Raw genomic sequence first — 19,158 nt, 5'->3', positions numbered from 1 at the left:
TGTGAACTTTTATCTTTGAAAAAAGTTAAATAATAGAAATAACGAACTTCAAGAGAATTTCAAAACGGAAAGTACTTTATAAAACAACAGTAGCATAGAATTCCAACATATTGTCAACAATGAACTCTCTGAAATTACCTAAATAGTATCTGATTCTAAAGTTTGATATGAACAATGAACGGTTGATGTCACGATTTTCATGAAACTTTGTGTAAAATAAGGACAAAAGTCATACTATATATATACATGTAGGTTTAGATGTGCATATCGACAGGAAATTATGATGCCATGTAAGCTATAATGTTTGCCTAAATACACGATTGCAAGTTTGTCGTCGTAATTTCTTTGAATCAACACAACAGAATTTCATGAAACTTTGTAGATAATTAGGACAAACAAATGTAATATCATTTCCAGCTGATGCTTGTAAGAGAAATGAGTCTAAGTTTGACTATACGAATCTGACTTTGTGTGCCAAATAACAATGTGGGGACACGGGGTTTGTGAGCGTGTTCACAGATGATCTTAATAATTCAAATATATATCTAAAACTTCACAGATCTCCAAACCCTTTCAAACAAAACATTCCAAAACGTCTGCGGTCAAATTTGCCGAAGGGAATTGCTGCCATAGTTTTACAACATTTATATTATGTTTATGAACTAACAATTTACCGACATGATAAACATCATGTACATTTGATTTTCGTTGTATAGTGTGGACAGTGTGTTACTTGCCTTTTTTTATAACCATTGACAATATATTTCTCCATGTTTTATGCCTCAGATAGCAAGTCGGGGGATTAAATGACACTGTCAAAAAATTTGGGTCATGAATTTTAAAGTAAAGTAGTGATTTGGTCCAGTTGAAAAAGGTTAAAAATTAGCACTTCGGAAGCTGTCAAAAGTTTTCATAAAAAAAGACCCCTTAACATAGAATTGTCAATATTTTGAGTTAGAGCCGATGAAGTTTTCTATATATTTGATATAGTTTGTCCAAAAAGTAGTACAACACACATATAAATCTTATTGAGAAAGTGCAGGTGGGATTTTCATTTATTGTCTAATAGATATGCATTACGAAATAATTGTGGTCTCGGACCACATGTTAGCAATTTCGTACTAAGCATACCCTAAGCCTAAATCAAAATGGTTGTTTGGTGGAACCGGAAGTGCACGCGTTACAAATCCCTATCAAGTTGTTCATGAAATATGAAGTTACATGTAGTTGATACATTGTATCTGTCAAATCCGAAATTTTCACACATTACAACTCTTATAAATATAAGGAGATTTTGTATGATTGCATATGAGACAATTCTCCACAAAATGACAGAAAAAGTAACATCGATAATAGATTACCGATAGGCATTTAACATCAATGTTAAGCTGCTTAACAAAGATGAAGTCAGACTGTTTGTGCCGTTCCAAGTCAGTAGCCTGTAATTCAGTGGTTGTCGTTTAATTGTTTATGTGTTACATATTTTTTTTCTTTCGTACAAGGTGAATGCAATATAGGCTCCTCTTATTGCGTGTGGGTATAATATTAGTATAATTTTGAACACAAGTTTTTTGCGAAAACCCCAATTTTCTTAAATAATAATGCTACATGTATAGGCAGTGGAAGGTTTTTAATTCTTTTTTTAAGCACAAATTACAACCATAAGAGGGTCAACGGCATGACAATTACATATAATACCTAAAAACAATATGATGATGACATTTAAAATAGAAGCTAGGCATCTATTTGGATTCAAAAAAATATTGGCATCTAATTGGATTTCAAGGACGTGTTGTCTTTTGTTCTATCAAATATTTTATGGTAGTATCTATACTAGAAGATCTCATTGTATGTGTCGCTTCTCTTCCTTCCACAATAAATTAATCATCATGCCTCTGTGTCCTTAAAGGTACCATGCAAAGACGTCTTTGTCATCAATTCTTATGATTATTCAGTTTGGGTTATTTTTGGAGAAAAACGAAATTGAAGGCGTTTGGATATTGTTTTCGTCATCAGACCGACTTTTAAGTAATAGAAAAAACATCCTGTTTTATGCACATAATAAGTACTCGGGAATAGGACAATTATTTTCGCGTTTATTTGCGTTTATTTAATACTACATTACGTGGAGAGGTTATGCATACTATATTATGTTTAATATACGTATGTTCATAGTATACAAAAACGCGAAAATAATGGTATTCAACTGAAAAACAAACAAAACGAACTTTGGAAAAAAGGGAGAGGGCTTAGAAAAAAATGTCCTGTTTCCAAGTACCTGTGACTTTTGATACCTTTTCTGAACTTATATTTTCTCCAGAACTAAAATCTTTTACAAAAATTGATCCTACAACAGTTTACATACTTTTAACTAAGCTCTAAATGTCCACGATTTTGCGGGTTTGTTCTAGTACATTTTTGATTACGTATTTGTATAAGTTCAGTAAGGTAGAAAAAACTTTCAATTTAAAGTTAAAAGTTTAAGGTCCCTTCAGGTTATTAGCTCTTAACGTTTTCAAGTAGTTAAACTGTGCAACCTGGGATTTGAAATATGCGTCCTTCATAAGGTTAAAGTTAATTCTAGAAAGAAGACATTGAAAACCCAAACACACACACAATTCGGAAGCATCATATCTAAAAAGTGTTGCATTCATATAGTCTTAGTAAGTACGTTTTAATTTGGCTTCATTAGATCAAAAACTTTGCCATGAATATTTAGATATTATAAAAATATTAACAATAACGAAAAAGGTTTATTGAATTTATATATGTATATTGATTAAGTTCAACTATTAAGATTTAAAACGTAACCAATTCTACACAATCGAGTACACTGTGTCTAAACTACACCGGCAAAACATGTTTGGACTCGATGGTATCTAATATGACAGACAAAGCTATCTCACTAAAACATGTAAAAGGTACCGACAAATAACCTTAAACGTTCAGCTTTATCTTAAATCAAGCGTATAATGATTTAAAAGAAACCTTTCATTTTGTTACAGATTTCATAGATTTTATATTTAAAATGAAATGCCCGTGGTAAGTGAAAAATGAAGATATTGAAAGAGATGAAGAAACAGGAGAAAACTTCAAGGTCAATGAATGATAAATGGGCTATGTCACTGTCACAGATTTGGCCGGAAATTAGTTACCATCGAGTCCAAACATTTTTTGCCGGTGTAGTTTAGACACAGTGGAGTAAGATTAAGAAAAACAAGTAAGCATGTAAGCATTATTACATGTAAAAAAAAATAGCAGAATTTAGAGAATTATGGAAATTTCCCGGGGGGAATATGTATTTTTGATGATTTGTTTGCACTTGGAAATTGTTGTATTAATGATGTTACAATTTGAGCATCGATGCACAAAGTCTTAAAACGATTATACTCATAACACTTGAACTATCATACTTATATGTAGGCTATAACAGTATATTACATTTGAAGATTTGCGGGCATCAATTTGCGCTTTGATTGTCGCAGACCTAGTTTAGTACCGATGCGTTTAGCGGATATTAGCGACCATCAAATAAAATATGTATGGCGTATCTAATCAAAATCAACGTTAAATATAATAAAATTATAAAGAACTTCATTTATGAGAGTCTAGATTTGAAGTGGGATTCCTTCTTTTATGTGTTCTTGAATTTTGTAGGCCAATATTCGTAAACTGTTTTACTTTATTCTCTTTTTTTGAAAATAAACTTGAAACATAATAATGGGCAGTTGTCTCATTGGCGCTCATACCGCATCTTCTTATATCTGTTGAAACACAATACGCCTAGGATGAGCTGCACCACGACCACTGCCTCTTTTATAGAATAAAAAAGGCACATTAAGAGGGTTACATTTTATGTGGTACATGGTCCAAAATTTTAGAAGTTGTTTAAACCTACTATTTTTCTATTATAATGTTGTCATAATTATTTTGAGCAATTTTACGTATTCATCTAATAAAAATGTTTTTTTAACAATGTCTAAAGCTGTTACAATGCAAATTTTACATTTTTAAAAATATATTTGGGAGTTTAGATAATATCATACGTTGTACCACCGGTTACCTGCAATTTTTTATCACACCTTTCTTTTTTAATACGACATGTGAACATGTAACTTTAATTGACAACACACTTTGTTATAACATGTAAAAGTTGCATGTCCTGATTAAACCTTGTACAATTGTACACGTTATAATTAATTACAAGTGAAAATGATACATGGCAACAGTAGTAGAACACCCTGAAGCACCCCATCACATCACGTGATCAATGAGTTTAAACATCAGTCCTTTTAAATAAATCTAGTATATCAAGTAATGTTTAATGAATATGTCAGTCCTGAGATCATAACCCACAGTTTACAAAAAACCTTTCAGGCAGATAAGAGTTCGAAAGTTCAATCGGTGGTCTAGCAAAAGAGTCTGCTTTCATACATGTATACAATGTACATTAGTCTTTGTTAGCTAAATATATCGATACAGTGCAATCGGAGGGGAGGGGACTGGTTCGTAATCGATACCTAGCGAAGATGACAAACATTCCCCATTACAAACTATTTGTTTTGAAGTTTGGCTTAATTCGTTGAATGTGTACTAATTGATACCTTAATAGTTTGCCTACATGATGTATGTGTTCTAGTTTGTTTTAATGTTGTGGTGTTACACTATTGTCAACGTCAAAGGGAGAATGGAACGATCACAAACATGTTCACAAACATTATGTTTTCATGTTCCTGTTTCAAGGCAGGTCAAATGAAAAAAAATATGTCTATAAGCTGATAGACGAAAAGCCCTTATCCAATAAGAAAACATGCATCCAAAGTTAAATAATTCTGTTATGTCGGGGACTTTTAAAGCTGACCATACAGCAAAGAATAACGCTCGTTGTAGAAGCGGTGTGATGACATTATACATATGCTTTTATTATTTCTTTACCATTCTGAGGGAGACTTGTTTCATTGGCACTCACACAACATCTCCTTATTTTATAGTGTATAAGATGAAGAGCGTCGCTATTATGAACCCCAAAGAAAGGATAGATTCGTTTGTAAACTGTGTCACGTGTTAGAGAATGAAAAACACGTCCTCCTTAAATAAAAAAATGAAAAAACAAAGGGGTAATATAATTGTAAATTGTTTAATCGTATCATATTCTTGTAGGTATCCAAGAACAAAAGGTAAAAGAAAGTGCCACTTGCTTAAACCCTTCAATTATGGAACATGTTAAAAATATTTTCTCGTGTATAAAACAGTCACTACTTATTTCTGTGTCATTTTGGTCTCTTGTGGAGAGTAGTCTCATTGACATTCATACCACATCTTCTTTTTTATAATTACTTAACTAGGGCAAATCTTATAAGTTTGTCCATGTGTTTATTGATAAATTAAGATTTTTTTGAACTGATTTTTATAGTTTGTTCTTAATATGTTGTACTGTTACATACGGTCTCAGGTTAAGCGCTCACAGTCATCAAAGTGAGAGGGTTAGCGCTTTAAAACCAGGTTTAATCCACCATTTTCTACATTTGAAAATGCCTGTACCAAGTCAGGAATATGACAGTTCTTGTCCATTCGTTTTTGATGCGTTTTGTTATTTGATTTTGCCATGTGATTATGGACTTTCCGAATTGATTTTCCTCTAAGTTCAGTATTTTTGTGATCTTACTTTTCACAAACATATCTTACTCCGCCACATTCTTTATTTGCCTGTCCTAAGTCAGGGGCCTGTAGTTTATAGTGGTTGTTGTTCGTTCCTATCTGTCATATTATCTTAGTTATGTTACGTTGCGTTTTTATTTGAATTGTTTTGAATCATATTCTTTATGTAGGGGCCTTCAATAGCCGAATGATAATAATACGGTATGTCTACAGTTGCTTACATCCACTCCGTTTGAACTTTGGCGGATTTAGTTGTCTCATTTGCAAACATAACATCTCTTTTTTTTCTATACAGTGAAGTCATCCTATTAATATCTTGTGTACATTTATCAGATGTCTGTCAGTTTTTGTGAGAACACCCGTTAGTCAGTTTAAGTAGGAAAAATGACAATACACAAATTAGGGTCATAAAAAAGCAATAAAATGGCGTAATATATAAATCACCTTATGTCACATGATTTAATTTCACATCGTAAAAAAAGTATGCTTACTTTTAGATAATAGCTAGTTTCACTTACTTTTGTAACATTCATATGTATTTTGGCTGAAAATAAAAGTCCGATTAAAGATTATGGAGTGTAAAAAAGTATGCTAAACTTTTAGAAAACAGCTAGCTTTACTTATTTCTGTGACATCAATATGTATTTTGCGAGAAAAATAAAAGTCCGAATAAAAGATTATGAAGAGTAAAAAAAGGTATGCTAAACTTTTAGATAACAGCTAGCTTTACTTATTTTTGTAACAGTCATTCATATGCATTTTGCTAGAAAATGAAAGTCCGATAAAAAACGAAGAAGTGTGCTAACTTTTAGATAACAGCTAGCTTTACTTATTTTTTAACATTCCATATGTATTTTGCTAGAAAACAAAAGTCCGATAAAAGATGATGAAGAGTTTTGTTTGCTAGATTTATTTCTTCATCACCCTGTGTCACATTAGCTGAACTGGTCATTATTAATTGTCATATATTATATATTACGAATGTCAAAAGTAGAACACTCATTAGATATCGTTATGACCAGTACGTTAAATGTGAAGATTATATGACCATAGCCTATAGAAGTTAAAACGGGAAGATATAAAAATGTACCAAGATATCAAAGGTTATAAATGTAAACTTTGTAATAAACTTGATGATGAATACCATTTTTTTCTATTATATTACAAACTGAACTCAAATTTAAGAGATTGCTTATTTTTAAAGATTAATAATATTTACCCTGATTATAAAACTTATCATAAACTTTTAAAGCTAAAACAACTTTATATCCTGAATCTGAGCTTTCAAAAGTTGGTGACTTTATAACGCAATCTTTAGATTTGCGAAAATGAGTTCCATGTCAATCAAAGGTTATATTACCTTTTATAACTTTGTGTTTTTATGTTTATATTTTAGTTATCAAATGTTGCATTACATATGTTTGTATTTGAGTTTACTTGACACATATGGGTGCATTTGAAAAAAAAATATTACTATAATTGGAATCACACGTATACAGCCGGAAATACACGGAATCAGCCGGAAATGCACAGTATTTAAGTTTTTGCTCTAGGTCGTATATAAAGTTACATACCGACAAGTAGCTGAAGCCAGTAGAACGGAAACGAATATAAAGTTACATACCGACATGTAGCTGAAGCCAGTAGAACGGAAACGAATATAAAGTTACATACCGACATGTAGCTGAAGCCAGTAGAACGGAAACGAATATAAAGTTACATACCGACATGTAGCTGAAGCTAGTAGAACGGAAACGAATATAAAGTTACATACCGACAAGTAGCTGAAGCCAGTAGAACGGAAACGAATATAAAGTTACATACCGACAAGTAGCTGAAGCCAGTAGAACGGAAACGAATATAAAGTTACATACCGACAAGTAGCTGAAGCCAGTAGAACGGAAACGAATATAAAGTTACATACCGACAAGTAGCTGAAGCCAGTAGAAAGGAAACAATCGGAATGGTACGGATATATATTGAAAATTGCACGGGCGCATGACCATATGCAGAACATTAAATCTAGTTTTTAGATCTCAATTACATAACTCTTGACGAAACATACCAGCCACCAAAAGAGAAAAGAGAGAGAGAGCTACATATTTATTTCAATAATATGCACTTTTTTGCTGTAAAAATGATAAAACTATTGCCTTATTCAGGGGACGAAGCGGCAATTATAACACCACTGAACTTTACCTTCCCGGAGCATGCATGTTAATTTCAGTGATTAAAGATAAATAAAACTTTCACCTGTCGTTAACTTACATTATGTACTTATACCAGCCTTGAAAAAAATGAAATGCATGTTTTTTTTTAAAGATTTAAATTTGAAGGGCTTTCCCTGAGGTAGTGTGACCTAAAAGGTCAAACTGTTGTCAAAAAGCAAATTTACTACACGCAAATTAACACTTTAGATTACAAGTATTAATGTTATTTACCGACAATCCTCATCAATTCACTTGTACAACACCATAACAATGTAATTAGAGGGGCGTTCTTGGAATTTTTCGCAGGTCCCTGGCTTGTTTGTCACGTGATCACAGCAGCAGCATTGTTAGTTTCGCATTTCAATCAATTGGAAGCATTGTTCAACATTGCGTAGCGTATATTTTACGGTATTTTTTTACATTTCAACTTAGACAATTAAGGTAAGATTTTTAATATGAACTATTTAGTAATCTTTAAAATCTGAATATATTTTTATTATGTTTCATTCACTGTTTATCACGACCTCAATGGGGTAAAACTGTATTAATGGTAGTTTTATTCTTGAATATTAAAAAAATTAAGATGTGGCATAGTTTCCAATGATGCAAGATACCAAATAATACAGAAACTATTTATGTTAAATCAACGTACGGTCTTCAACAATGAGCAGATCCCATAAAGTATGCTTCATTCGTTCAGCGTATGTTCATTTATGTTACTACGTTTTTTGATTGAGTTAAGCCATTCCTATTGATATTTTATCGTATATCTTCCTTTGTTGTGATGTTACATGATTGTTTCAGATAAGGTGAAGGTTCGGTACCTTTAAAACGTTTAAACCCGCTGCAATTGTGTGCCCCTGTACTGAGTCAGGAATCTGATGTTTGAAGTAGTTGTCGTTTGTTGATGTGGTTCTTAAAAATATAAATGTTTCTCGTTTCTCTTTTTTTTTTATATAGATTATACCGTTGGTTATACCGTTTGAATGGTTTTATGCTAGTAGTTTTTTTAGTCCTTTACAGCTTGCTGTTCGGTGTGAGCCAAGTCTCCGCGTTGAAGACTGTACATTGACCTATAATCGTTTACTTTTATAAATTTTTTTTGACTTGGATAGAGACTTGTCTCATTGATACTCATACCACATCTTCCTATATCTATTCAAACAGGCTTTGAGTATCTGTAGGAAGCAGTTTGTTCTCCTATCAATCTGCATTTAAATATTACATTAAAATTAATAACCTTAAGAAGATCGACATATAACATTGTTAAGAATTTTGTGGGTTTGAATATTAAGCAAATACAAGGTTTTTTAATTTTTGATAGCAAACTTTGACACAACCTGAAATCAAATATCTTCGAAAATACTACTTTTCCTTACTCAACAAAAATAAGTATTCTCAAAAATACACAAATCCATAATTCTATATCGATTTTCTACTTATAGAGACAAGAAGTTTTTTTTCTTTTCCATCGTTGTGATGATAACCATGCAGAATATGAAATTCAATGTTAAATGATATTTTTAAACGTGTTTTATGGAGATGGATGGAGACTATTCTCATTGGCGCTCACACCACATCTTCCTATATCTATTTATGTGTATTGCACTGAAAGGTCGTACATGCAGAGAACATGTATGGCATGATTGAACGAATGTACAAATGTAGAACACTTTAAAATTCATTAAATAGATAAACAACATACATGTACCTAAAGGTTTTATAAACGTTTACACAAAAACAATTAGAGAAAACTGCAAATTACAAGAATGATACGCTTATCAACGATCGGATTAAAAAAAAAAAAAGCATTATTTTGTCATTGTGTTTCTTATGTTCGTTATTCATCTATTATATTTTACTCACACCTTAACGTCTGTCAGTCTATTATATACATTTTTAAAAGTTCTACCTTATTATAATAGACGTCCATCGTCGTTCAAATTAGTGCAACTTCTCAGCACTGAAAATGTAAAACTTTAACCAATTATCATAATTCTCAATTAATCAATGCTGTTATCGTTTGTCTCATTCATGATCTTGTCGCCATTTCCTTAGAATAAAAAAGAAATAACCTTCTTAAGGATGTTTTCGACATTCTTTCAAAATAAAACAAAATCTGTTATAGATTGATAGTCTACAAACAAAGGAACCATAAAAGCAAACCAAATTTGTCGCCACTTCCTTAGAATTAAAATTAACCTTCTTAAGGATGTTTTCGACATGTTTCAAAATAAAACGAAGTCTGTTATAGATTTATAGTCTACAAACAAAGGAACTATAAAAGCAAAACTAATTTGTCGCCATATCCTTAAAATTAAAATTAGCTTTATTTTTATAGTTCGTTCTTATGTTGTACTGTTATACCACTGTCCCAGGTTAGGGGAGGGTTGGGATCACGCTAACATGTTTAACCCCGCCACAATATTTATGTATGTGCCTGTCCCAAGTCAGGAGCCTGTAATTCAGTGGTTGTCGTTTGTTTTGTGTGTTAAATATTTGTTTTTCGTTATTTTTTTTTTTCATAAATAAGGCCGTTAGTTTTCTCGTTTGCATGATTTTACATTGTGCTATCGGGGTCTTTTATAGCTGACTATGCGATATGGGCTTTGCTCATTGTTGAAGGCCGTGCGGTGACCTATAACTGTTAAGTCTGTGTCATTTTGGTCTCTTGTGAACAGTTGATTCTTTGGCAATCATACCACATCTTCTTTTTTATATTCTTAAGGATGTTTTCGACATTGTTTCAAAATAAAACGAAGTTTGGATGTCTACAAACAAAGGAACTATAAAAGCAGAACAAATTTGTCGCCATATCCTTCAAATTAAAATTAACCTTCTTAAGAATGTTTTCGACATTCTTTCAAAAATAAAACGAAGTCTGATATAGATTGGTAATCTACAAACAAAGGAACCTTAAAGGCAAATTTTATATTGTATTTCATGGATAAAACCAAAGAATTCCGAATATTTGACAAGTATCCTTAATTCGGCAAATTTTTCTGCAACCAGACTATTTTACAAAAATGCACGCAGATATTCCCGTGCAATGCCAGACAATGGCTAACCACTGCGTGCGCCTGACCCTAGACAGAAGTCTGTAAAACTCAGTGGTTGTTGTCCATTTGTCTATGTCTATCATATCTGTTTTCTTTTATGAGTTTTGACATACATCAGACCGTTGTTTTTCTTGTTTGAAATAATTTGTTTTACAATGTGTCATGTAGAGGACCTTGTCAGTGTTGAAGGCCGCACAGCGACCTTATATAAGTTTAAATTGTCTCGGGTGAATGTTTGTCTCATTAAAAACCACACCACTTCTCCTTATTTTATGCAGGTTTACAGACTGGATCTTTTAGAGCACATACAGGGTCATTTCTGCATTTACTAGGTTAAATTTTGCTTGCTTTTTAGTTTTCTGTGTAATATTTTGTGAAGGGTTATCTATTTCATTTAAACCAGGTTCCTTCTTTCGTTTATCATTTTTGGATTACCCCCAACCCCCACCCCCCACTCCTAAAAAAAGGGAGAAAGAAACATAAAAAGGGTAAATAGAAGATATCAACGTATGATGCATTTTTATTGTAGTGTATTTTTTTGTGCTGTTACAAATGATAAACACATTCTCGACACTAACTTGTACATGACAGACCAGAATCGATTCTATCAGTATTACTGGTCTTTTTTTCAAAGTCATATTTAAAATTTATATTAACCAATCATCAGTCAAAAATTCTCTTTTTTCTACTTTTTTTCTTAACTGAAATGTTAAAATTTCGCTCAGGGAAAAGAAGTTATAATCAGATAAAAGGGTTACATATTTAATTTTATTTTGTTGAACTTTCGATAGATATATTTATATATATATATATGCCAGACCTTTTTCATGATATAGTGTTGGTTGTACATGAAGATATATGATAGTTTTCTATTTAATTTAATCATAATATTATAGCCTTGAACCGATTATAAGCTTGACAGAAAGTATATTTCACTTTCCACGCACCAGACGCGTGTCTTGTGCTGCAGATTGTATGGTGACTCTTAGACTAGATGTCCTTGGCTTGTTTGTGTCGTATGTTTTCTCTCTGATTTTCGTAAATCCAACATCTCCTCTTATTTAAGGGGGTAGACCTTGGTTCAGGGAGATAACTCTTTAAATCAGTTAAGGGTTTGTAAAAGTCAAGTTCATCAATGTATCTTAAGCATTTACCTGAAACAGATTGAAAATAATCTATGTAACCTAGAAGCTTAGAATATATTTTTAAAAATGGTTGATACAAACGTACTGATGATTTTAAGAGTTATTTCCCTTTACCTAGGTCTACCTCCTTAAGCAGTGCATACATGTACACAGACGTATTTTCGGATTTTTTTATGTTTACTTGTCTAAAAACTTTACCATAATTAAATAATTATGTAATCCTTGTTTTGTGTCAGGTAAATGTAAAAAAAAATAATTCTTAACGACTTTAATTAATCAAACGTCGGATTTTCATTAAACATCACGAGGTTATAATATATGTACATGTGCACTGTTCTGGTATAAGAATTAAATGGTTTCAGAAACAAAAGACAAATCTTTGGATATAAAAATCACATATGAATTAACTCTCAGAATATGTTTCACATGATATATAAAATTTTATTTGTAAATTTAAAGTAAGTGACGGATCCATAGGGGAGAGGGTGTGGGTTTTTTTTTGTTGTTGGGGGGGGGAGGAGAGGGTTGACGATCATTACATTTACATATAACCCTCGTTTCTCTTAATCCTGGTTGAGCGCTCATTAACATGTTGCCACATTCTGTATGTGCCTGTCCAAAGTCCGGATTCTGTAGTTCAGTGGTTGTAGTTGGTTCATATCTGTCATATATTTTAATAAATTATTTTGTTATGAGTCAGACCATTAGTTTTCTCAATTGAATGGTGGCGTATTGTTCATGTCAAGGCCTTTTATTACCGACTATACAGTATGGATGTTGCTCGTCGTTGAAGGCCGTATGGTTGCCTATGATTGCCTCAACTTCATCTGAACTTTGTGGATAGTTATCTGATTTGCAATCATACCCCATATCCTTATTTTGTAATAAAGATTTTCAAAGACTAAAGGCTGAGAAACAAGAACACACCCATAATTTTGAGTGAGCTCAGTTCATCCGGAAGTATAGTTGAAAAGCAATATACTAAATGATTTAAAAACAATTTTTAGATGTAATGTTAAAAAAAATATTGCAAAAATCTCAACATCAAGAATCTTTTCTCTTCGAAGTTCAGTAAGTTTCGTCTACTTTCGGATTTGACCCGAAGAGTAACGCAAATTCCCGGAAAAATAAGTCATTTATATTTGTACATTGTACATCTTCACTCTTATACATGTACATGTAGTAGTTCTGCATTGCAGGTAACTATTTCTTACTATTTCATATTTCATAGTTTATTTAAATATTCGCGTCATGACCTATAAAAAAAAATTGTTGTTGTCTCACAATTGTATAAATATATAATAACGTAGTAACAAGATAGATTATCATAGAAATGCACATAAATCATGTGTCTTACATGTATATGTAAAATATGATTTGTACACGTTAAATTTCACTTTTCAACAGTAACTGCGTTTTATATTTAATTAACGGGATGAATCTCAGTACACATTAATTAAAAATAATTATATAAGGTATAAATTAAACTAATTGTTGAAGGCCATACGGTGACCAATCAAGGGACAGTACTAGCAGTTATAATTTTATACTGATATCCCAGCCCAAGACCTCAATAAGACTGATTGAAAAATTATGTTTTAATGATATGCAAATCAAGCACATTCCATCCTGTTATGGGTTTAGTATCATGCCATCATAAAATATATCAAAGGAACATGCCAAGAAACGATAAAAAGACCTGAGTGAATCAACATTAATACCAAAATATACCATCTTTAATGATCTGAACCTTTGGCCAGAAAACTTATACGGTACTCATAGTACACAATTTGTACTTGAAACACCAAAACAGATAATTTGATTGGTTGATTTCTTAGTCTGAGTAGGACAAATGTACTCGAAAGTTTCATAACCGCAAGCCTTGAGAACAATATGATAACAGTATCATGAAATAGTAATTATTTTTTATTGTGTAATACTAGTATCATAACTACAATATATATATACTATTATAATACTCTGATTTACATAATTGACAGTCGAATACTTATATATTGGTTTTCTTTGAAGAAATGTCTGTGGAAGGAAATCCAAAGACCAATGGGATTCCAGATATTGTTATTGACAAAGATGAAAGCGAGATTTGCCATTTTGTGTTTTGTCAAATGGATGCTTTGAGGCCATTCCATGACGAATCTGTTTGGAAGGAAGTCAGGCGGTAGGTAATAAGGTGGTTCCTAACACTACAGGGAGATAGCTTGGGAAAATCAGATAAACGTTTTAATCTTGTTGTATTTTTAAAGAAATATTAAGCTTCCCAACGATCAAAACTAGTTGTCAAACTGTATAACCAATGAAATTTTCTGGTGAAATCGTTGGTTCATTTTTTTTTCTAAAATTTATTTTTTCGTGAAAAGATCAAAGTAAATATTTTGTAAGATATTTATAAAAATTAAACGAGACAAATTGATTTTAGTCAAGGTTTCGGGTACCACCTTAAGAAACATTTCTTAATTGTACTTAAGCTAAAAACTTCATTTGATCACTGGTGGATATTTCTCTCATTGGCATCATACAGCGGTTTTAATGACGCTTTATCTGTTAATTTTTCATTAGCGAGCATTTGCACACTTTTATACGTTTATGTATAATTGCTGACATGTCTGGGGAGTGTTGGAATATAATTAAGGTGGTACCCAACACTTTACCTAAAATTAATTTGACTCGTTTAATTTTCTTAAAATTTGGACAAAGTATTTTCTTTGACCCTTTTACAAAAATATAATAATTTCAAAAAAATTTGAACCAACCGTTTTATCAGAAAAAATACACTGGTTATATAGCAGTTTGACAATTATTTTGATCATTGAGAAGCTTGTCATTCCCTTAACAACTCAACGTAATTAAAACGTCAAGCTGATTTTACAGAGTTATCTCCCTGTAGTGTTAGGTACCACCTTAAGATAGTCATAAGTTGCATTTGTTTATCCAAACACAAGGAGTATGAGAGAAAATGCATTTTCTGTTGTAGCAAATAAAGGAAACAGGACCACAATTAAAAATATTTTGGTTTGCCCAAACCCTACCCAAGGTTGAGACCGTGGGTAGGTACAAAATGTAGGTAGGCATTTTCTTTTTTTTCTTTTTTTTTTTTTTAAAGAAATTGAAGTATCGGATTTTTATTAGTCTTCATGCCTATCTGATTAAAAAAAAACTTCTTCAAATCAGGACAATAAAAGAATTTGAGTAGGCAGCTTTTTTCTGGGTAGGTAGGGTTTGGGCAAACAAACCTATTCTTTTTCATGGCTTAGTAGTATACCGCTGTTCAATTACCATAAATCCACTGAGCGAAAACAAATCAGGGTAACAAACCAAAGCAGATGGAAGCACATTAACCAACTATAAGAGAAAAACAACGGAACAACAGAAACACTGAACTGCAACAAAAACAAACACAAGCATGCATAGAAACGGACTTATCGATAACAACTGCCGTATTCCTGACTTGGTACAGGACATTTAAAGATATAATGGTGGTTTGCCCCCCCAAAAAAATATACATGCATCTTTTTGTCAATGTCAGAGGTTTAGCTAGCATAACAATCTGGTTTAATCGACCAATTACTATAAAAGATAATGGCTGTACCAAATAAGGAGTAATCATTAACTGTTGTTATCCATTTGTTTGGTGCATTTGAGACCTTGAGATGGTGTAATTTGATTACCGACTTTCCGTTTTGAATTGTCGTCGGAGTTCGGTATTTTTATTATTAAGATTTTAAATATATTGATAAAGTGTCTCATATTTTCTCTTTTTTTACACAGTTGGGTGAAGTTTGAGGAGGAACTCGAGGAGGATGGTAAACGATGGTCCAAGCCTCACGTGTCATCATTGAGTATGCAGTATCTAACAGAGTTACATCTGATTGTAACAGCCAATCCTGTGCTGCTTGACCTAGAAGCGACATCTATGCACGAAATAGTAGGTAAGAAGGAATTAAAGACACCCCCCAGGGTGTCTAAGCAATCACACAATCACAAATGTTCGCCAATATAACTGTATAATAACATAATCACCTACACGTAAGTGCGTCATTAATTCCAGAATTTTATCATCTGTTGCTTGATGCCAGAGTTTTTTATCTGTTGCCTTATTCCAGAATTTTATCATCTGTTGCTTGATTCCAGAATTTTATCACCTGTTGCTTAATTCCAGAATTTCATCATCTGTTGCTTAATTCAAGAATTTTATAATCTATTGCTTGATTCCAGAATTTTATCATCTTTTGCTTGATCATCAGTTGCTTGTTTCCAGAATTTTATAATCTATTGCTTGATTCCAGAATTTTATCATTTCAGAATTTTATCATCTGTTGCTTGATTCAGTCATCTATTGCTCGATTTCTGAATTTTATCATCTGTTGCTTAATTTAAAATTTTTTTATCACCTTTCTTGATTCCAGATTTGTTGCTTGAACATTGGTCCAGTGATGGAACTTTACAGCCCTTATTATTGAACCATGTCAGAACTGTTCTCTTGAAGAAACACAAACACAAGACGCTTCATAAACATCTTCATAACATTCTGCCAAAAAGTCTGCCAAAGATTAAGTCGGGGATACAATTATCCGAAAATCATAGTCAGAGTGAAGACGAAGACCGAGATACCCCGAATGAGTCAAAGAGTCATACAAATCGTAAGTATAATTTTAAGTAGGCGGTTATCTTTCTTCCATCAAACGACTGATATCAAGAGCTACAGCAGGGTTTGGAGCATTTTGAAAACGACAACTACGTGTGACTGTGAAATCGTGACACGAGGACTATGAAATTCATGAATACCAGACAAAACTTTAATAATCTATTGTTTATGGTGCAATAAAATATTGTAAGATTAATAAAAAAAATTGTTGTACTCACGATGCATAGAAATCAAGCTATTGACAGCATTCATTCTATTCAAAAGTGATGCAGACCCAAACATGCAAAAAGAAACAAGTGTATGCATTTCCGTTGAAGACTGCAGTGGCATCACCTTTTCGGTGCCAGACTTAAAAGAAATTCACCAAAGAGCAAGACACACATATTTTGTATCGCTCGTAAAGCAGTTTGAGGTTGTTGGGTGTTACGCTTTGTTTCAAATCTTATAGGATATTTTTATTAAAAGTTTTAATCAGAATGTTGATTTTTAAATGGGTTAGTATGCTTTGCTATTCTGTATTATATTTTTTAGATAGAAATGTTTTTTTTTTATAGACTTTCTATTAAAGAAAAAAGTACTGGTATCAATTTTAATATTTATGCTTTTTTTTTTTAAATATTTTAAAAGGGGCAGATTTTTAGAGAATTACAGAATATAATATCAATTTTAATATTCACGTTTTGTAAATATGTTTATTAAGATAAAATATTTGTATACCGATATCTTATTGACGTATGTATTTCTATATTTTTTTTTCTATTCTGAATATACTCCTATTTTAATCTTAATTAAGACCGGCATAATAGCAAAGCTCTATATGAATCGCTATTTTGCCGGAGCCGGTAAAATAGCTCCTAGTGTTTAAGTCATTTTGATTTCATTAAAACACTAATACAACGGTTTACATGTAATAAACAGCTGCATGTGGAGCAGGATCTGCTTACCCTTCCGGAGCACCTGAGATCACCCTAGTTTTTTGGTGGGGTTCGTATTGTTTATTCTTTAGTTTGCTATGTTGTCTCGATAGGGACGTCTTACTTTGTACTTATTTTAATCCGTTTTTCCTTATTCTTTATTTTTCAGTCCATTATCTATATTCATTAATCCGTTTTTCTTTATTCTTTATTTTTCAGTCCATTATCTATATTCATTAATCCGTTTTTCCTTATTCATTTTTTCCAGTCCATTATCTATATTCATTAATCCGTTTTTCCTTATTCTTTTTTTTTCAGTCCATTATCTATATTCATTAATCCGTTTTTCCTTATTCTTTATTTTCAGTCCATTATCTTTATTCATTAATCCGTTTTTCCTTATTCATTTTTTTTCAGTCCATTATCTATATTTATTAATCCGTTTTTCCTTATTCATTTTTTTCAGTCCATTATCTTTATTCATTAATCCGTTTTTCCTTATTCATTTTTTTTCAGTCCATTATCTATATTTATTAATCCGTTTTTCCTTATTCTTTATTGTTCAGTCCATTATCTATATTCATTAATCCGTTTTTCCTTATTCTTTATTTTTCAGTCCATTATCTATATTCATTATTCCGTTTTTCCTTATTCTTTATTTTTCAGTCCATTATCTATATTCATTAATCCGTTTTTCCTTATTCTTTATTTTTCAGTCCATTATCTATATTCATTTATCCGTTTTTCCTTATTCTTTATTTTTCAGTGCATTATCTATATTCATTAATCCGTTTTTCCTTATTTATTTTTTTTCAGTCCATGTTCTATATTCATTCATACAGAATCATCATTATTCGATTCTTTAATATTTTATTTTATTTTCTTTATACTATTTTTTTTGGTACCAAATATTTACTATTCTACAAATCCATCTAGACCCCTAGTAGTATCACGAGGCTCGGAGGATTAAAGACTTAGGTAAGAAATGTCAGAAAACCATTTTTCTCTGTTTTAGAGGCATATAACCATAGTTCGGAGTCTACTGAAACATTGGACAGTACTGAGAACGGAACATCCGATCATAAAAACGAAGTTGCACTTTCGGATGGAGAGGTAAACGTTTTTGTATCATTTTCAGGTTGATCAAAGCAGACGCGACATTTACATATCAATCAATGCATTTCAATTTACCGAACAGTAAGTAGAAAGGACCCAAGATGACTGGTGTAAAATTTCAAACAGGAAAAACTAACTGTATAATCTTTATAAAAAATGATAAACACTTATGAACCACATCATATGAGAACAAATTTGAAAATTTATCGTCATACTAAATACATGTACATCGAAGGTGGTACACATTGAAAATAATGAAACGAGATATAACACAATAAAAGTAAACGATGATTAACAAATTGTATCACAAATTTTGTAAAACTAACACAAAAGTATGATTTGAGATTACTCGCAGTTACTGAAAGCTTGATAAAAGCAAATACCATTAGTAAT

At 31.9% G+C, this 19,158-nt stretch overlaps 1 protein-coding gene across 1 annotated transcript in view; it reads left to right on the top strand.

Moving 5' to 3' along the window:
* Window positions 1-8,174: 8,174 nt before the first annotated feature.
* The window catches only part of LOC143059754 (electrogenic sodium bicarbonate cotransporter 1-like), a 36,421-nt gene continuing 25,437 nt past the window's right edge, over window positions 8,175-19,158 (top strand). Inside the window, exons 1-5 of the mRNA XM_076233305.1 lie at window positions 8,175-8,309; window positions 14,104-14,251; window positions 15,859-16,019; window positions 16,497-16,730; window positions 18,665-18,762. Coding sequence (XP_076089420.1) covers window positions 14,106-14,251; window positions 15,859-16,019; window positions 16,497-16,730; window positions 18,665-18,762 — 639 coding nt within the window. The 5' untranslated portion in view covers window positions 8,175-8,309; window positions 14,104-14,105. The remainder of the gene's footprint in view (window positions 8,310-14,103; window positions 14,252-15,858; window positions 16,020-16,496; window positions 16,731-18,664; window positions 18,763-19,158) is intronic.

The sequence above is a fragment of the Mytilus galloprovincialis genome, chromosome 14, assembly GCF_965363235.1.
Source record: "Mytilus galloprovincialis chromosome 14, xbMytGall1.hap1.1, whole genome shotgun sequence".
NCBI lineage: Eukaryota > Metazoa > Mollusca > Bivalvia > Mytilida > Mytilidae > Mytilus > Mytilus galloprovincialis.
Note: the sequence above shows the minus strand (reverse complement) of the source record. Positions and strands in the feature narration are given on the sequence as shown.